The sequence below is a fragment of the Salvia splendens genome, chromosome 6, assembly GCF_004379255.2.
Source record: "Salvia splendens isolate huo1 chromosome 6, SspV2, whole genome shotgun sequence".
Lineage (NCBI taxonomy): Eukaryota > Viridiplantae > Streptophyta > Magnoliopsida > Lamiales > Lamiaceae > Salvia > Salvia splendens.
In genome coordinates this window covers 30,418,036-30,438,741 of record NC_056037.1, presented here as the reverse complement: position 1 = coordinate 30,438,741, position 20,706 = coordinate 30,418,036, and the positions used below count along the sequence as shown (strand labels likewise).

The 20,706-nt window shown below is 39.7% G+C and overlaps 1 protein-coding gene and 1 long non-coding RNA gene across 3 annotated transcripts; one reads left to right on the top strand and one right to left on the bottom strand.

Moving 5' to 3' along the window:
* Nucleotides 1-8,572: 8,572 nt before the first annotated feature.
* Nucleotides 8,573-11,146, top strand: LOC121807002. Of its 2 annotated transcripts, XR_006051732.1 has the most exons (5): nucleotides 8,573-8,848; nucleotides 8,942-9,063; nucleotides 9,140-9,668; nucleotides 9,773-10,136; nucleotides 10,792-11,146. It is a non-coding gene; the product is annotated as an uncharacterized LOC121807002 (long non-coding RNA). The 2 variants fall into 2 exon arrangements; XR_006051731.1 differs by having other exon boundaries at nucleotides 9,773-11,146.
* An 8,172-nt stretch (nucleotides 11,147-19,318) lies between these two features.
* On the bottom strand, nucleotides 19,319-20,344 carry LOC121806566 (transcription factor bHLH149-like). The gene is made up of 2 exons (XM_042206669.1): nucleotides 20,154-20,344; nucleotides 19,319-20,064 (listed from the first exon to the last, which is right to left on the bottom strand). Exon 2 carries the CDS (start codon nucleotides 20,040-20,042, stop codon nucleotides 19,482-19,484), a length of 561 nt encoding a protein of 186 aa, XP_042062603.1. The 5' UTR covers nucleotides 20,043-20,064; nucleotides 20,154-20,344; the 3' UTR covers nucleotides 19,319-19,481.
* Between the last annotated feature and the right edge of the window lie 362 nt (nucleotides 20,345-20,706).

Sequence of the window (20,706 nt, the reverse complement as noted above, 5' to 3'; positions counted from 1 at the left end):
TTATGGTTCAAACTTTCAAATAGTACATAAATAGTAGGTCTAATTAAAAAGTTGAAAATACAAAGAAAAAATCAAGGAGTGTGATCGAGTGGCATGAGACTCGTTCATCCTCAACCAAATGGTAGATCCTTGTCTTTGGGTATGAAGCAGCTTTAAATTCTTGAGCCAGCTGTCCCACGTAATTACCAAAAAAAAGTATGTCGATCTTAAAAGGTAGATTTTGCGAAAAAAATTCCGTCCAACTTACAAAAATTAGACTTTACTAAATTTCCGTCGAACTTTACTAATTTTTTTCTAGTGTAAGCTCGGGCTATCGTGGTAATTTCAATGAAATATTTGACATTATTTTATAAAAATAATTTCATTTTAAAATGTTGTTTTCATTGGTTTCAAAAAAAAGTTAAGAATAAAATAAGTGATCACAACCTGATTAGAAATTGGGTTTTGAATTTAAATTTCAATCAAGCTTTCATGCATTGCATATTTGCATCAGTATTTTAATTATTCGAAATTTGTCAAAGTCGCCTATATGATCTAATCGAGCTCATGTGATGACTGATTGTTGCAAGTGTGAATCAGAAATTTACTTACGACTAAAAGTAGAGTTGGATCGGTACAGTATACCTAATTTATAATTAATGGATTTATTTATAATTTTAATTAAAAATATTAAATTATACTATCATTATTTTAATCGGTATATATGGTATTTACAGTTAATTCGATACGTATTGATTTCGATATATAATTCAGACTTTTCGGTATACCGTTATCGTATCGAAAACTTACGGTATGATATCGTACCGTACCAACAAATTTGATATTTTCGATATTTTTCGACACGATACGAGCGATATACCATTTTTTGATATTTTTCGGCACGTGATTTTATATAGTATTAAGAAGACAGAGTAAAGTAAGAGAGATGGAAAAATAAAGATAATGTTATTTCTATTTTAGGAAACGTTTCATTTTTAGTGGAACGGAGAGAGTACTAATTAATGTATTTATACATTTTTAATTTTCTCACACTAGTAATTTTATGTGACTTTTTATTATTTTTTATTTATGTATATATTGTTTTTGTAAGATTATAAAGTATGTATCTTTAATTATATTGCTCATTCTTAAATTATTTATCTCATCGTCATCTCTATCTCGTAGCTCTATAATATTCTTGTCGGACTATTTATGATGTCGTTGACACTAAAAATACAACAATTTTCAATACTCCCCTATCTGCGAAAAATATTTTCATTAGTTGACGACACGAGTTCTAATTTATAGTAATAAATAAAGTATGTATAAATTAGGAATGACTTTCCATTTTTAGTATGTGACTAGTTTTGTGGACGGACGAAAATAGAAAAATGAAACAACTTTTTAAAATGAAAGAAATACTAATAATTGGATCCCCAATATCAAAATCCTATATCCGCCATTAGGCTCATCCAAAATAATTTTAGGGTATGAGCCAAAGCTATATAGCAAGTAGACGTCACCACGGTTCGTGAACCGCCGGTTCACGGTTCGGAACCGCCGGTTCCGGTTCAAGAATTGGTGGAACCTGAACCGGCCCGGCCAAGACCTCACGGTTCCGGTTCATGAACCGGCGGTTCACTTGAATCGGCTGAACCGTCGGTAGTTATCCGGTTCCGGGCAGGTTCGGGCGGTTCGGCGGTTCATCCGATTTTTTTTTTTTACATTGTAAATTGTAATTCAAGTTAAAAATGTAAAAAAACTTGCATAAATAAAATTAGAATGAAGCGATGTACAAATGTAATTTTATTGATACAAATTACAACTTCAAAATTACAAATTACAACTTTAAAATTACAAATTACAAGTTAAAATTTACGAATTACAACAAAAAAATTAGAAATTACAACTTCAAAATTATAAATTACAAAAGACTTAAAGTCTTCATTATAATTTACAAAATTACATATTCGAAATAAATGGGAGAAAAAAGAAATAAAGGAAAATGACTTGAGCTCAACTTAAATTTAAACTTAAATATAAAATTTAAGTTGAAATATAAGTTGAGATGTCTACGTATCCTCAATGCTCAATTGCATTTTGGAATCAAAGTCCACGTAGTTCTCTTACCTTGCTTACCTATTTGGCTTGATCGGAGGAATTGGCGCCTACTCTTCTTCGTCGGGGAAGTAGTCTTGGTCGGGTTGTACTACTTGATTGTCCCAATCCGGTTCTTGGTCTCTAATTTCGGCGGAGCACCAATCATCAAGTAACATGGTGGCTTCCATGTTTTGCACGGTGAGTCTACTTCTTCTGTCGTCCAAAACTTAAAACATATTAAAACTTACTAACATATTAAAACTTAAAACATATTAAAACTTACTAACATCTTAAAACTTACTAACATATTAAAACTTATAACATATAACATAAAACATATTAAAACTTAGAAGTTTAGAACTTACTTGTACTCGAAGAGCGGCTCGCCTTCCCACCTCCTCCGCAACTTGTGCTCTAGTAGGGGCACGACGACGACGAGAGTCACTTTGATCTTGGGCAATTCCCTTGCCCCGATCACCACCACGGCGAGATGAAGACATGATATTATGGAAATTGGAAGTAGAGAATAGAGAGTAGTGTTTATGTGAATATGATAACGTGAACAAGAACAACGTGAGTAAATTATGAGCGCAAATAACGTAAACAACTTGAGAGAATGAGGATGGAGAATAGAGAAATTGAGATTGAGAGAGAAATTCTTATTAACACAAGAATGGGGTAAGTAGAAATGAAGAGGAGGGGGGTATTTATAGGGGAAAATTGTGATTAAAAAAAATAAAAAAAAATCAAATTTTCAAAAATCACGGCGAAACCGCCGGTTTACCGCCAAAACCACCGGTTTTCGGTGGAACCGGCGGTTTTGAGGACCGTTTGAAATTTCAAATTTTGAAAAATGCGGCGAGAAACCGACGATTTTGTCGCCGGAACCACCGGTTTTCGGTGGAACCGCCGGTTTTATCGGTGGAACCGGCGGTTTCCGTCCACGGTTTTAGTCAAAACCGGCGGCCGCGGGAGTGGTTTCTGAAAAGGCTAGGGAGTAGGCCTGAAATTGTCGGAAACCGCCGAACCGGCGGTTCCGGCGAAATCGGCGGTTCCGAACCGCCGGTTACGGTTCGCCAAAAATTAGAACCTGAACCGGCCCGTCGGAACCGGCGGTTCCGGTGCCGGTTCGAACCGCCGGTGACGGTTCCGGGCCGGTTCAGCCGGGCCGGTTCGGTTTGGTGATGTCTAATAGCAAGCGGTAAGCATGTGGTTGGATGGTGTCAGTCTTACATGGAGATTCAATATAATCTTAGAATGGTCAATTACATAAAAATTCTAAATATTAAAAATTAGTACATAATTAAATCCTAAAAAATACATTCGTGGAAATTTAAAGAAGACTAGTCATCCGATGGTGGTCTCCCCAATTGTTGTCGGAGAGCTCGTATCATTGCACTATGTGAATCAAGTTGATCGGGTCTCATCTGGAGGGGTGATCGCCGGAGCTGGACATTTTTGCAAGAGTGAAAGAGTGAGAATTTAGAGAGAATTGATGAGTGAGAATTGGTGTAGTATGTTGTAAAAAATTTTGTGTTGAAATGAAGGTATGTATAGATGAAAATGTGTTTTACGGGTAAAAATAATAAAAATAAATAAATTAAAAATAGCTGAAAAATGGATATATTTTATTGGGAAGTGGGAAAATAGTATTTTTTATTTAAAACATGATTTTATATTTTTTTTGAAATTTTTAAAAAAAAAATGGAAAAAAGCCAATGGCATTACCTTTGGCCAATAACACAAGGCCACATCGCCCCTGCTCTTCGGTAGAGCGGTGCTCGATGCTAAGAGCAGGGCCGTGACGTCGGCAAGAGCACAGCGGTGAGCAGGGCGTCGCCGCGCTGTCGGCAAGCGCCTGCTCTTGGCGATGAGCACCGATGTGGATGCTCTCATGATCCATGTGTGTGTATGAGTGTGGGGCTTCAAGAACTCATTTTGCAGGTGCATCGATTATCGAAGCTGGTGAAAGTGGAGAGCTTTACCAACTGAAGGGTTGAGGCTTTTTCTTGTCAATTCTAGACATTTTTCTTGATTTTTTGAATCTATGGGAGTTCCGCAAGATACAAATTCTTGATAAAGACCGTCAGAGTTGATATTGATGTTGAAAACAAGCATAACCATTATATAGAAGAACGTGTACTGCATTGTTTTGCTAAAAGGATTTGTAATCAAGGCTACTGTTTCGTTGAATTATGAAGTTGCTCAACGAGCTAATACATATGTATAGCATGAGAACATTCTGGAACACTACACTAATCTATGTACTACATGATAAAACAAGATTACAATGCTAAACATACAAACTCTGCTAAACTACTTTCTTCTTCATTCCTCTGATCACTATGTCTCTCCAAGTACATAAGTGGTCCCACATCTTAGTTTTGCTCTCTGGTACAGTCACGAGCTCAGCTCGTGTAGTGCTAGCTTCCGTGGAGACAGCTTGTGTTGAGCCGCCACCTGCTTTCTCTCGTGCACAGCACACTTCTGCACTCTCACATTTCTCATCAAACAACTTCACATGACAAGCCACAGCTCGGCCATCTCTGCAACCACTTCTAACACCCTTCTCAATCCAAGAGAGGCTACAGAAACCAGTCTCAATCGTTCTCTCAGCTTCACGAAGGATTGATGACTCATGGGTTTAGTAAATAGGTCAGCTATCTGATCAGCAGTGGGCACATGTCTCAGTTCCAGTTCATTGTTCAATACTTTGTCACGAACAAAGTGCATATCCAACTCTATATGCTTAGTTCTTGCATGAAGCACTGGATTTGATGCCAAAGCAATAGCACTCATGTTGTCTACCCAAATGACTGGAGTATGCTTCTTCTTAATCTTCAATTCACCAAGCATTGAAGTCGGCCAAGTCACCTCTGATGCTGTTTGAGCTAAGCTTCTGTATTCAGCTTCAGTACTCGATCTTGCTACAACAGTTTACTTTTTCACACACCAAGATATCAAATTTCTCCCATGATAAGAACACACTTCAGTTGTTGACCTTCTATCATCAAGATCAGCTGCCCAATCAGAATCAGAGAAAGTTGAGATATCTCCATTTGATCTGTGAATTTGAATCCCATAATCTAGTGTTCCTGATATGTATCTAAGAATTCTTTTAACTGCTCTCCAATGTGTATCCAATGATCTGCCATGTATTGGATCACCTTATTAACAACAAAGTTAATATCTGGCCGAGTGATGGCTGCATATTGTAATGCTCCAACAATGCTTCTGTAAAGTTTTGGATCAGATATAGGCTCACCAGCATTCTTACTCAATTCACAGTTAGACACCATGGGAGTTGGACACCCTTTAGCTCCTGTCATATTAGTTTTCTTTAGAAGATCTTTGATGTAGTTAGACTGACAGAGATGGAGTCCATTATCAGTAGTTTTAACCACTTCAACACCCAAGAATATGCTCACCTCCCCAAGATCTTTTAAAGAGAAAGAAGAGTTTAATTGAAAAATAACTTGCTGAATAGTAGCAGGAGCATTGCCAGTGATTAGCATGTCATCAACATATATCAAGAGATATATCACCTCATCACCCTTCTGTCCGAAAAACATGGAGGTATCTGCCCTTGACTGAGAGAAACCTAGAGTGAGTAGGACAGAGTGAACTGTGAAAAACCATGCTCTAGAAGCATGCTTTAGACCATAAATAGCCTTGTTGAGCTTGCAGACAAGATGAGGGCCACCTTGTTCAAAACCTAGAGGCTGCTTCATATATATATCCTCCTTCAGCTCACCATTCAAAAAGACATTATTCACATCAAGATGAGTAACATTCCAGCTAAGAGAGACTGCTAGACTCAGAATGATTCTTATTGTAGTAGGCTTCACAACGGACTAAAAGTTTCATTGAAGTCAAACCCAGGCTGTTGAGAGAATCCTTGAGCAACCAACCTAACCTTGTGTCTAGCAACGACCCCAGATAAATGAAATTTGGTCTTAAAAATCCAAGTCCAACCTATAAGATTCTTGCCTGGTGGGAGAGATGTTAAAATCCAAGTTTTATTTTTAAGAAGAGCAATAAATTCATTCAGCATAGTAGATTTCCAGATAGGGATTAGTAAGGCTTCAAGATCAGATTTGGGCAAGAGAGAAGGAGAGGTGGCAATGGTGAAGATTCTGGGTTTGAATATACCAGATTTTGATATGGTTGTCATGGAATGAGTGGGCTGAATAGGAGCTATGGGATGAGTTGGAACAGCATCAGAGTGGGACTGATCAGATGAATGGACATCTGGACTACCTAATTCACAGTTAGGCTGAAACCGCTCAGAAGCTGATTCTGAGGCAGGTTGAGGAGCACAGGGAGGTGATGATGAATGTGAGGAACTAGAAGCAGGGGAAGGGAACTGATGAGTGATGGGAATAGGCTGAATAGGAATAGATGATGTGTGATGACATGGGAGAGTGATACCAATGGGTTTGGACTGAGTAGCAGAAGCATGTTGAAATGGGAAAACTGACTCATCAAAGATAATGTCTCTGGTTATAATTAGTTTCCCATCCGGAAGGAGAGCCTTATAACCCTTATGTGAAGAGTTATACCCCAGAAAAGTACCCTTAACAGATCTGAACTCCAATTTATGTTTGTTATAAGGTTTAGAGGGAAACACAGACAACCAAAAACTCTTAAGGTTGAGTAGCCAGGTTTCTTGAGAAAAAGCCTTTCATATGGAGAGGAGTTTTTTATGGTTTTTGATGGCATAAGGTTAATCAAATGAACAACTGTAGTGAAGGCATCATCCCAAAAACGTTGAGGTAAAGAAGATTGAGCAAGAAGAGCTAAACCAATTTCAACTATGTGCCTATGCTTTCTTTCAGCTAAACCATTTTGTTGTGGTGTATAAGGACAAGAGACTCTGTGAATAATCCCACACTCCTTAAGGAAAGGCACTAGACCCTGAAACTCACCTCCCCAATCATATTGCAAAATTTTAATTTTTAAGCTTAAGAAATTTTCAACCAATGCTTTGAACTGTTTAAAAACAGTAGTTACATCACTCTTGTGTTTGAGAAGAAAAATCCAAGTGAACTTAGAGAAATGGTCAACAAATGACACGTAATATGAATATCCATTTCTAGACTTGATAGGAGATGGACTCCAAAGATCACTATGAACAAGTTCAAGAGGAGAAAGATACTCTGAAGTAGAATGAGAATATGACAATTTGTGAGCCTTTGAGACAGAACAAAGAAAACAAAGTGAAGGATTTTTCATTTCATCATAGGAGATATTACAACTTTTTAGAGCAAGTTTAACTACATCAAGAGTAGGATGTCCTAATCTACTATGCCACAAGGACAAATTCTGACTAGGAACATGAGAAGAACTACTGCTGGAATGGCCAGGCTTCTCACACAGCTGGCACACTATTTTGTTACCTCCTCTTCCAAAACTTCTACCACCACGGCCACCTCTTTGGTTTTTTCCTCCAAAACCACTTCCATATCCAGATTCAAATCTGTTGTTGTTAGAAATCTGCTGATCCCTTTTCTGTCCAGACTGTTGCCGAACAAGATTGAGAGTTGGTTGGGACCCTTCTGAGCTTATCGAGTGAGCTCTGGTAGTCTCCATTCTGGACTCAAAGCTGAGCAGGAAGGAACTCACATCACCAATATTTCATGGATCTGACCTTGAAGTGACTGCACACACTGCTGGATCATAATCTTGGCCAAGACCTCCCAGAATTTGTAGCACTTGCTCTCCTTCTGATATTCTACATCCAACAGAACCAAGTAAATCAAATAGGTTCCCATCTTACCCAAATACTCAGTCATGGTCAGGCCATCTTTCTTCAAAGTCTGCATTTGCTGCATATATTGCATTACTTTAGCAATTGAACGGCTTGCAAAGTTCGTTTCAAGAGCTCTCCAAATATCTCTTACAGATCTAAGCCCCACCACCAAGGTTAATGAATTTTCAAACAGAGAAGACAGGAGCCATCCAGCTACTCTTCTGTCCTGTCTCTGCCATGCCACAAAGGCTGGATTCACAACCATTGATTCACCATCTGCATCTAGGATCTGTCTTTCAGGAGGGTCAGATTCTCCCGTGAGAAAGCCCTCGACGCCGTAGCCATAAACTGCAACATCTACTTGTTGCTGCCACATGAGAAAATTTCCATCATTTAGCTTAACCGAAATTGGAGGTAACTGAGAAAAAAGAGGTGGCAGCGTTGCCAAGGGAATGGTTTGATTGGCTTCAGCCATTTTTGAAAGGAAAAAAAAAGGAAAAATAGATTCAAGCAGTAGGAGAGACCCGCTCTGATACCATGAAAACATGCATAACCATTCATGTAGAAGAAAGTGTACTGCATTGTTTTGCTAAAAGGATTTGTAATCAAAGCTACTGTTTCGTTGAATTATGAAGTTGCTCAACGAGCTAATACATATGTGTAGCATGAGAACATTCTGGAACACTACACTAATCTATGTACTACAAGATAAAACAAAATTACAATGCTAAACATAACAAACTCTGCTAAACTACTTTCTTCTTCATTCCTCTGATCACTATGTCTCTCCAAGTACATAAGTGGTCCCGCATCTTAGTTGTTCTCTCTGGTACAGTCACGAACTCAGCTCGTGTAGTGCTAGCTTGCGTGGAGACAGCTTGTGTAGAGCCGCTGCCTGCTTTCTCTCGTGCACAGCACACTTCTGCACTATGACATTTCTCATCAAACAACTTCACAAGACAAGCCACAGCTTGGCCATCTCTGCAACCACTTCTAACAATGTCTTGACTTACAAGAGTTCTCTCTCTCACTCGCTCTCTCTCATTAATTTCGATATGATTCTTGAATTGAAAAAAAGGGATTGTATACTAACACCATAAACTGATTCAGGGGATACTCCTCTGGCAGAAGCTGCCAAAAGGGGACATGTCAAAATTGTGGAGTTTCTCGTCAAACATGGTGCTGAAATTAGCCTTCCAAATATTGAGGGTTGCACTATGCAGCTCTAAACAGTCAGTAGTTTTGTAGTTGTAAATTTGTAATGCTGGTACTAGTGTTTTAAGGTCTAATTGATTGGTTTTGTTTCAGATAATAAGGAGCTTGTGGAATTGTTGCGGATAAAAGGTGCTCCTATAGAGACAGATTCTGTATACGGAACACCTTTACAAGTTGCTGCTTCTCGTGGTCAAGTCTCTTGTCTCATGGCGCAAACGTGGGCAAGCACAATTTTCAGTTGCACTTTGTGCTGATGATAATCTTGTTTAAATCATTGTTGGTTTTGTTTCTTGTAATAACTTTAACTGGTTCCATTTGGGGTTTGAGAAATATGGATAAGGGATGAACCAAACACACTGTATTAACTTAAATCATTAAACTTTTGAATGTGGATAATAGATTGATTTGTTTAACATGTCAAGTTTGGTACTTTAGCCAATCATACTGATATGATCTTTATGAATATATTTATTGTATTAACTTATGATATAATCTTGTGAGATCAATCCCTTTGCTGCTTTCCATTTTGCAGCCAAAATTTTCTTGTGCAGTTGTGGACACCCCTCTTGTATGTGCAGTCAAGTCTCGTCCTCCATTTGAGTGCCTGAAATTGCTGCTTGAGGTATGTTTGGTGAAATGGAAATATGCCTGTCCTGTTTAATTTTCTGTTTTGTGATAAATGATTCCATGTTTATTGAATTTAATCAAATGGAAATCTCTTTGCAGGGTAAAGCAGACCCAAATTTTTATGTCGCTGGATTATGTCCTATGCAATGTGCTGCAATGGAAATCTGTTTATATTCCTTTTCTTTTCAGTACCCTTTTGCTTTGCAGCATTTCCTCCCCTCCCCCTTCATACATACCTACATACATACATACATACATACACACACACACACACGTCTCTCTCTCTCACTACACAGTACTTTCACTAGCAGAAATTTTGCTGCTGTAGCTGCATACTTCTACCCTATTTATTTTTTCCACGCCTGTTTCTGCCGACGTACATTCCCCGCTGCTTCCATCTCCCACCCCAAATAAACATCCTTAGCTTCAAAAATGGAGGGTGCAACTGAAGATCAAGCAAAAGGTTTCAAATAGATTAATCTTACCACTAAGCAAAATTTAGGCATTATAATTTCTAAAACAAAAGATATGATACGAAATTAGTGATAATGTGAACTAGGATATATATATGTACAACTATATCACCAAAACCATGACTAGCCTAGGGGTGAAATGCACACTTGTCATACCAAAGAGGCCTAGGATCGGTATAAGGAAGATGACTGGTCTGAAAATGTCATAGGTCAGAATGACTTGAAATTCGCACACTGCTTGAATTTTGCATGGTGCTTGAAATTAGCCATCTAACATTGTTTAGGCGGCGAAAAAGAAAATTTACTACTCCCTCTATCCCACAAAGATTGTCTCATTTTGACCGGCACGAGTTTTAAGAAAGTGTAATGAAAAGTGAATTGAAAAAGTTAGTGGAATGTGGGTCATATTTTAATATATTAGTTTATAGTAAAATGTAAGTAAGAATGGGTTAGTAGAATATGGGTCCACTACCAAAAATGGTAAAAAGTGAGATGAGACAAATTTTGTGGGATGGACGGAAATGGAAAAATGAGACAATCTTTGTGGGACCGGGGGAGCATTTTTTAGGTTTATTTACATAATAAAAAGATCTCCGAACGAAGATCCGAGACTTATGCACTGATATAGCTTCAAATGCGGCTTAGCCCTAAAGGAGGTCGCGACCGGGCTTCGAACGATGAAGTCGTCCTTGTTCAGCGAGATACACATCGCGGATGCGAAGGCCACAGCCGAGACGCTCAAGGGCCTGCTGAAGACCGGGTTTTGGCACCACGGTGAGTTCCTGGACGCCACTGCTGATCGAAATTGTGGCATGCACGGCGAAGATCACAGACTCCGTGGAGGTGCTGTCGACAGATGCCAAGTTCAAGAAACCCGACCCGGCATTGACTGCAGTGATTGAATTAAAGACCAACTGAAGTTGTTGCCACTTAGGCTGACTCAATGTACTAAATTTTTAGTGCATCGGACCTGCCCATATCTATTTGGACTTACTTTGCTGATTTTATACACTTGCATTTTTTGCCAAAGATTAGTCTCCAATGCTTTGAATGTGGTTCTGGTGAGTAAGTTCACACAATTTTGAACTTTTGATCATGATTGTCATTGTGATACTAAAACGAAAATCAAAGTCTGGTCTTCCTGATTTTTTAGTTCATTTACAGACTTGCTGGTTGACGCAATTGAAGCGTTGTTGTAATTCGTTTAGGCAATATTTCCAGCACAGCTCTCATTCTTTCTTAGAATGGCACTCGCTTGATATTTTGTTGTCATGTTTCTGCTCCAAATTGTGTACAGGAAAATATAGATCATCAAATATGTTTTTTTCAACATATACTTCCATCTGTTAGAATGGAAAGATCTCAGGAAATCAATTAGAATGATTTGTGGGAATCAATCAAGAAGATTAGGAACATAATTGTAGTAGAATAGATTGATTCTTTCTCGGAAACCTTCCTTGTATAAAATGTATTGAGCCTCTATTTAAGAGGAGAGTTATACAATGAATAAAACTACACAGTAAATGAATTCTCCCTATGTCTTTAACCTTTGTACCGATTAACATGGTACCAGAGCGGGATTTTCTCCTGTGACTCAGAGAAATCTCATCATGGTCTATACCTTTTCCGACCAATTGTAACCAAAACCTGTGAAAAACGAGTAAAAGGATGTCAGAATCCGACGAAACCAAACAAATAGTTACCGACAGCAAGGAGACAGAAGAGTTTGCAAGGATGTTTGCAAACTTCATGCGCAATAGTTTTGCCATGACAAACACAGATGCGACCAACAAGTCACACAACCCACCACCGGAGATCATAATGGATACCAAGTCACTGGATATCGGCTACAAACTAAACAACGAGAATTACTCGTTGTGGGCAGTATCCATGGAGAGAGCCATCAGTGGCAGGGGAATGATTTCCCACCTCACCGGGCATCCTCCTCCGCCGCCGAAGACAGATCCGGCCTTTGCACGGTGGCAACATGCGGACCACTGTGTCTTCACGTGGTTGGTTCAAAACATTGAACCGAAACTAGTCAGCCGAATATCCAAACACGCAACAACCAGAGAAGTATGGAAGAGTCTGGCCGTAACCTACTCCAGTGGCGGAGATAGCATACAGGTCTACGACCTCCGTCGCCGCGCGACCACCCTGAAACAGAAAGGTGAAACATTAGAAGAAATCTGGTCTCAATTGCAAGAAATATGGCTAGCCATCGACCAAAAGTCACCAAATCCGATGAAGTATCAGGAAGATGTCGAGATATACGATAATTGTACCCAAGAAGATAGGGTGTATCAATTACTCACTGTCCTAGATGACAAGTACGAAAGCACAAAGAGGGAAATTCTCAAGATGGAGCCGTTTCCCTCACTGGATGAGGCATACGCAACAATAAGGAGAGAGGACGCAAGAATGAGCGTCTTACAACCTGCCCACAATGAAGGGAAGAACGCAATGCAGGGAGTAGGCACCGGCCTCGCGGTGCGAAGTAGACCGCCTCAATCGCAGAGGAGCGGCGGCGGTGGTGGTGGAAACGGCTGGAACCGGCGAATGGATGAAGACCGATCCAAAATGGTGTGCTCAATATGTGGGCGGAAAAAACATACCAAGGAGACTTGCTTCGAGGTAGTTGGGTTCCCGGAGTGGTGGGAAGCCAAATATGGCCGACCACCGCCACCAAGCTCGAACAGAGGCTGTCAACTGGCACCATGCAGAGGGGGGCGTGCAGCCGAATCGGTGCTGGAGACGGAACGCCCGCCACCATCGGGGGCAACACCGAGGCCGCATCAACCCGAGGCGGCATAGGCGACCGACGATCGATGGAGGAGATGGTGGAGGCGGAATCGCCAATGCGAATTTGGCAAGTCGGGTGAGTGACGAAGCTGCGGCTCCTACACAAGGTAAATTAGGGCTTGGTGCAATTTTGCAATCAAGCCCCTCCATTTTCAAAGAACCATATATTCCACCCCACAGTTTGCCCCTAGATCCCCCAACTATGCAGAACCTGCAAATTGACCCCAATAATTCTGAAAATATAAGTCAGACCCCTAATTGTCAAAAGATGGACGTTGTGGAACTTTTTCCGTGTAAAAACCGTTTTGAAATACTCGGAAATTTGTCAATTGCATGTGCGGTGTCTTCTAGTGAAAAAAAAATGACAGGTGGATCTTTGATTGTGGGGCAACAGATACTATGACCTATGATGCCTCCGACATCATTGAATCCACAAAACCGGAGAAAGCGTACGTACAGACAGCTGGTGGATAGGTGTCAACTGTTGAAGGAGCTGGGACAGTAAACATATCATCAACATTAAAATTGTCAAACTATCTCCATGTCCCGTCTCTATCACATAAACTATTATCGATCAGCCACTTCACCCGAGAACTAAATTGCTCCTTACTAATGCAGCCCAATTTTTGCCTACTGCAGGATATCAGGATGAAGGAGATTATTGGACGTGGCACTGAGAAGGACGAGTTGTACTACATCGACGAGATAGCTCAAAAAGGAACCGCGTTGCTAACTCAAGGATTTGCGAATCGAGAAGCTTGGTTGTGGCATCGTCGTCTAAGTCATCCCTCTGCAAGTTATTTAAATTTGTTATTTCCCAGTTTTTCCCAGAATTTGCATTGTGAAACCTGTATCTTGGCCAAAAGCCGAAGACAATCATACCAATTAAGTAATACACGGGTTGAGACTTTGTTTTCTTTAGTACACTCTGATATATGGGGACCCGCACCAGTGGTGGGGGGACAAGGATTTCGATATTTTTTGCTTTTTGTGGATGATTGCACTCGTATGGTATGGGTTTACTTTATGAAGCATAAGTCTGAGGTCGTGTCTCATTTTATACACTTTTGTAAACTTGTGCACAACCAGTACCAGAAAAATATCCAAACCTTTTGTAAAGATAATGGAATCCTACATCAAACCACTTGCCCCCACACACCGGAACAAAATGGTGTAGCCGAAAGGAAAAATCGTATCATCCTAGAAATGACTAGAGCAATGCTTCTCGAATCCCAAACACCGAAACATTTCTGGGGTAAATCGTTTGCCCACCCGAACCTTGAAATTCAGAACCCCACTTGAAGTTCTGTCAACTCAAGCTAGAATCCCACAAGCCTTGACCCTCCGACCTAGAGTATTTGGGAGCTCAGTCTTTGTCCATATCCCAAAACATGAACGAACCAAACTCTCGCCGTGTGCTGTAAAATGTGTCTTTGTGGGATATGGGGTAAATCAAAAGGGGTACCGTTGCTATGATCCCAAAACCAAACGAATCCACGTCACAATGAATTGTAATTTCTTGGAGTCAGAATATTTTTTCCACCATCTTAGTGGTCAGGGGGAGAGTGAGAATGATAGGAGAGAGGGGGAGTCAAGAAATAGTGACCCACTAAGTTGGTTGCCATTGCCAAGCTATCTCAATGTGGATCCACCCGAGAAAGTTGTCGGAACCACCGAGCAGGTCTCATCAGAACAACCTGACCAACTCAGTGCCCCGGATCAAGATCCTCCTCTGATATCCAATGTAAGTGTTCTCCCTGATTCCGATACTGTTGACTCTGATAATGAACCTGGAACTGGTAGTAAGGAGGCAGGGGGAGATGAGTCGCAAGAGATGATCGAAAACAACGTCTCCATGGCAGAAGAAGTTGCAGTTGATGAGGATACCGGGTGATATGTGTTGCCCAACCGGTCGAATAGGGGAGTTCCGCCGAAAAGGTATTCCCCAGAACGAATTGGCAAGAACACACGCTATGCAATAGCAAACAGTGCCGTCAGTCGTCTGTCCGAGATGGCACGGGCATTTGAAGCAGCACTGTGTGAGGAGGAAGAGATACCATACTCAGCGGAGGAGGCGATGAAGCACAAACACTGGAGGGAAGCCATGTAGAAGGAGATGGATGCCCTAGCTCGAAATCAGACGTGGGATAAGAGCAAGTTATCGGAGGGAGTAAGGCCAATTGGGTGCAGATGGGTGTTCACGATTAAGAGGAGACCAGACGGTTCCATTGAAAGGTATAAAGCACGGCTGGTAGCGAAGGGATATACTCAGACATATGGCGTGGACTATGCAGAAACTTTTTCTCCGGTTGCAAAAGTGAACACAATAAGAGTTCTTCTGTCGATTGCAGCTAATCGAGATTGGCCGCTTTACCAGTTTGATGTCACGAACGCCTTCCTGCATGGGGAACTGAAGAAAAGAGTATATATGGAGGCCCCACCGGGTTTTACACAGGGATTTAAAAAGGGAGAAGTCTGTCATTTGAAGAAGACATTGTATGGGTTAAAACAGTCACCGAGAGTGTGGTTTGGGAGGTTCACTGATGCTATGACTTCGTATGGATTCCACCAGAGTCACTCGGATCATACTTTGTTCATAAAAAGGTAAGAAGGGAAAGTAACATGTTTGATCATCTATGTAGACGATATGCTTATTACTGGTGATGATACAGAAGAAATCAAGAAGCTGCGAGATAACTTGTTTAAGGAATTCGAGATGATAGATCTGGGCGACCTCAAATATTTCTTATGGATTGAAGTGCTGAGATCCAAAGGGGGAATATTCTTGAGGCAGAAGAAGTACATTCTCGACATCCTGGCGGAAACTAGACTACTAGGGTGCAAGCCCCCTGACACACCAATTGCGGTGAATCATGGGCTGAAGATCGTGGAAGGTGCAGAACTGGCAGATCGTGGTAGGTATCAACGTTTAGTTGGGAAACTCATTTATCTCTCCCACACTAGACCAGATATCGCCTACGCAGTGGGAATTGTGAGTCAGTTTATGCATTCACCACAAGTTGATCATATGGAAGCTGCGCTGAGAATTGTAAAGTACTTGAAAGGAACTGTTGGTCAAGGAGTACTATTCAAAAAGGTAGGACATTTAGAGATAAATGGGTATACGGATGCAGACTGGGCCGGAAATCCAGTAGATAGACGATCCACCTCCCGTTACTTCACCTTTGTTGGAGGAAACTTGGTGACTTGGAAGAGCAAGAAGCAGAAGGTGGTAGCATTGTCCAGTGCGGAGGCAGAGTTCAGAGGAATCAAGAGCGGATTGACAGAATTACTCTGGCTAAGAAGGTTGATGGTAGAAATTGGCTTTCAACCCCAGAAAAGCCAACTGTATTGTGACAATAAGGCAGCAATAAGCATTGCTGAAAACCCGGTGCAACACGACAGAATCAAACACGTGAAAGTCGACAGACACTTCATCAAGGAGAAGATTGAGAAAGGAATCGTGGAATTTCCGTTTGTAAGGTCAGAAGATCAGCTGGCAGATATCCTCACCAAAGCCGTCAGTTCTAGGGATTTTGAAGAGGTGTTGAGCAAGCTAAGTATTGGTGACCCCACTACTAAGCTTGAGGGGGAGTGTTAGAATGGAAAGATCTCAGGAAATCAATTAGAATGATTTGTGGGAATCAATCAAGAAGATTAGGAGCATAATTGTAGTAGAATAGGTTGATTCTTTCTCAGAAACCTTCCTTGCACAAAATGTATTGAGCCTCTATTTAAGAGGAGAGTTATACAATGAATAAAACAACACAGTAAATGAATTCTCCCTATGTCTTTTAACCTTTGTGCAAACTTCATTATATTGAGTATAAATTTACCAATAAAACCAAGTGAAACAATAATAAGAACACCGTAAGTTTGATTACAAACAAGACCGCAAAGACATCCATTCATGCTGGATAGAAATAAAAGAACAACATAACCTTAGAAAGAAAAGCTAATTATCCTCAAAAGAAAAGCAAATCCAAATTTATATGGCCAATATGCTTTAATTTAAGATATACTAAGACGAAAATAACTTAACCACCATTCTCGTTGATAGGAGAGAAAATTGTATCTTATCCCATGCATGAGAACTTGATTTTTTAATAGAACTTATTTATTATTAATATAATTAGTTTTTAAATAATACTCACTAAATTAAAACTTAATTTTCTAGTTGCGGTTAAAATAGAAGCACAGAAGTCTAAGAAATTGAGCGCCATGGATTCTTCATCTGAAATTGGTAAGCTAATTCGTGTATAATGTTCCAAAAATGGTTTGGAGTTTTCATGTGATAAAAAAGAAGAAAAGTTAAAAAGGATTTGGCATTGCTGCTAACATTAATGATGATGGCCCAATGAGATTGTCGACTAAGGCTGACTCATCATTCATCACACTCACATGCATGCATGTGGGCAAAATTTGCATTAGATAAGGAGCCAAGATATATACTTGTTCGGTCCACCAAAAATGTGATGGAAAGCCAAATAGTACTAGTGTTCAGAAAACCAATGAGAGAGGTCTTTTTTTAACAAAAATAAGTCATATCATAACTTTTACCCGGTATATTTCATTGAGTTTTATTCATAAGAATTGTTATAATTTATTTTATTTTATACATTTAATTTATTATCTTAAAAATTATTGTTGAGCGTATTAATTTTACTAATGACATGAAAATCAAAGTAACCCACCAGCCGAGCCAGGAAATCATTATCTAGAGGGGCAAAGATATATATGTGGATATTTAAAGTGTTTGAGGAAGGACATTTAATGAAGAAATTAATACTCCAATAATTATTTTTATAAGAGATTTATGCATATATATGAAAATTTTGAGGGAGGGCATTTGGTCATGATGCCCTCCCTCAAAAAGTACTAGCAGAATATTTTTCTCCATCTATAATACTAGTAATATATCTTTTGGGGTCTATGGATTACAATAATGCAGTTTTAATGTCGATTATAGATTATGAAAAAAAATTATCCAGATTGAATTCTACATATTCCTCTGTCTATGTATATATGTGTGTGTGATGCTCCTAGATGACCCTCAAAATGTATAGTGACGACATTGTACGTGTGGTCCTCGATGCATCCAAGTTTGATCAACTTCATTAAATTTGTCTTAGCTAGCTCCAAACCCTTATCCTTGATGGAGACCACACTCTCTCATTCACATCTCAATCCCAACAAATGGCAATATTTGGGACTCTCACTTAATCACACGTACGTCTTGCTTCTTGCCTCCAAGATTAAACACTATTTTTACCATTTGTCTCTTCTCTAACCAATATGATAGGAGTGTTAATATTCCAACTAAGCAAGACTAATAAGTTGGTTGAAGCAAAGTTAAAGAGAAAAACATTAGTTACTGAATAAGAAAGTGAAGTGGGGGTTTCTGTGGATGAGTACATGAAAAGAGGGAGTGTAAAATTTGGTTCAAATTATAATCTAATTTACAATAATGTGTGTTTATCCAATAAGCACTGAAATATAGTATTTCATGAAAATATAGGAGAGGGAGAGAGAATAAAATCGGGAGGGGTTTGAATGTTAATAGGATTATAGGAATGTCACATGTGGTATAAGTGGGGGTGGGGCTGCCCACAAGGTGACAGCCCTTTTTTTGTTGCAAAATTAGGCTGTTCTTTTGGCGGAATTTGCCTTACTTTCAAATTTGTGGGGTTATCTCTGTTGAAGTGGAGAAAAAATATGGCATGATTATCTAGGAGTATATATTACTATTAAAAAATATTAGTCATTTTTCATTTTATTATCACGCTATATATACATATATAGCAAATGGGTCGCTTAAATTATTAACTAATTTCCAATCCAGAATGCCAATTTGGTATGTTAAAATTATCAACACAAAAATATAAATATACCAATATAAAACTATTGATATACTTATAATGTCTTTGTGGTAATATTTAAATTTATATATTATATTGATAAAGTATAAATATTTACATATTGTATTGATAAAGTTAGGTTTTTATGTTGATAATATTAATACATAATATTAAAGTTCTAGTTTCTGGATTGAGAATTAATCAGTATTTGATACTATAGTATATCTTGAATATGGACAAGAAAACAAATGTGCTGTGCTTGAATATTAACAAGAAAACAAATGAATTCGGCCGTCTAACTTGCTTGTATCACAGTTGGTAGCAATCATAATTTTAAGGTCCATTTCATTACTCGAGTATTATCCAAAATGGTTATGGCCACAAAAAATAGTACTATTATTTAAAAATAAAGTTGAGTACACATCATTTATTAGTGGGGAATCAAATGCAATGGCGCAAGCAATAGAGTGACAAAAATATGAGTTGGCATGTCACAAAGCACAAAAAGCCTATGAATAAATAATTCTAATTTGAAGTCAAAGAAATACTATCAAGAACAAAAAACAGATTGGGTATGCAGGCACTTTACACAGATGTAAAAATATTACTACATGAATATATCAAACCTTAATTATTAACAAAATTTAACCCCAAAAATAAATAAAAAAGAAACAACTAAGACGAACCAACGTTCCGGCCGGAGTGGGCAAAGGCGGCGCCGCCGCCATTAAGTAAGCCCGTGAGGAAAGTCATAGCTCTGACTTGCATCTCCAAAGCCGCAATATAATCCGTGGTTTCTTCTAGAAGGTTCGGCAGCGAGACCTTCCGGCAGCCGGGCACTAACCGGCTCAACACCTTCACTTTCTTCTGCACAGGCGGCAGTTTCTTCCGCGGCGCCGCGCGGGATTTCCCGGCGGCGGGGGGCTTGGGCGCCTTTCTGTGCTTCCTGTTGATGCGGGCGAGGCGGAGGCTGAGGCGGTTGGCGAGGATGGCTCTGCTCCACCGCGTCTTGCCCCGGGCGGAGACGGCGAGGACTCGGTCGGCGGCGTCGCGGACGGCGCGGGCGGAGGCGGAATCGGGGCTGCGGAGGGCGTCGACGAGCTTGGACGAATAGGTGAGCTGCTCCGCCGGGGTCCGCCACCGGGTGGGGCCCGTTTCCGAGGGGATTCGGGTTCGGGAATCCGGGTCGATTTTACGCCGCTTCCGCGACGCGTCGGGATTGGACGATTCCGCCATTAATAAGGAGAAGAAAAGTCAACTGCAAAAACCGATGGAATTTGGATTATATGTTTATATCAAAATCAAATGAATTCACTCCAAATCAGAATCAATCCCCAAATACGGTACCTGATCAAAGGAGGGAAGGGCAAAGAGAGGGAAATTATGTGTAGGAAAGGAGAGGAGAAATTGAATTAGAGAAAAGGGAGTCGTGGAGCACTACTTGAGAGAAGAGAGAGGAAGAAACGACAATACACTCGTCTTTTGTCTATTCATTGCGCTGCCACACTTTTTTTTTTCTCCCTCTACTTTTCATGTGCTCAACCCAGGTAGGTATTGTTTATTTTTAAATTAATATAAGGAGTATTAAAATATATTTTGATTATAAGCTATTTTTAACTTGTCAATATATATTATAGTGTTTTGCAATCCAATAATCATAACATTTGGAGTAGTAATAATCATTGTTACCTTATAAAATCTTCTCAACAAAGATGAAGATGGTATTGTCCCTCGGAGATATTCTGATTAAGTTTTTATTGTACAGAAATCAAAGTCGTTAGAATTTATTTCAGTATAACAAATAATATCTTTCGGAATTCTTAACACTCTTAGGGATGGGAAAGAAATTAATCATACTGAGTTAGCAACACACTTAATCAATTAATTACCCTAGAATATC

Bases quoted from the DNA above. Each gene is read 5' to 3' on its own strand.
- LOC121806566 (XM_042206669.1), bottom strand. From the start codon at position 20,042: ATGGCGGAATCGTCCAATCCCGACGCGTCGCGGAAGCGGCGTAAAATC.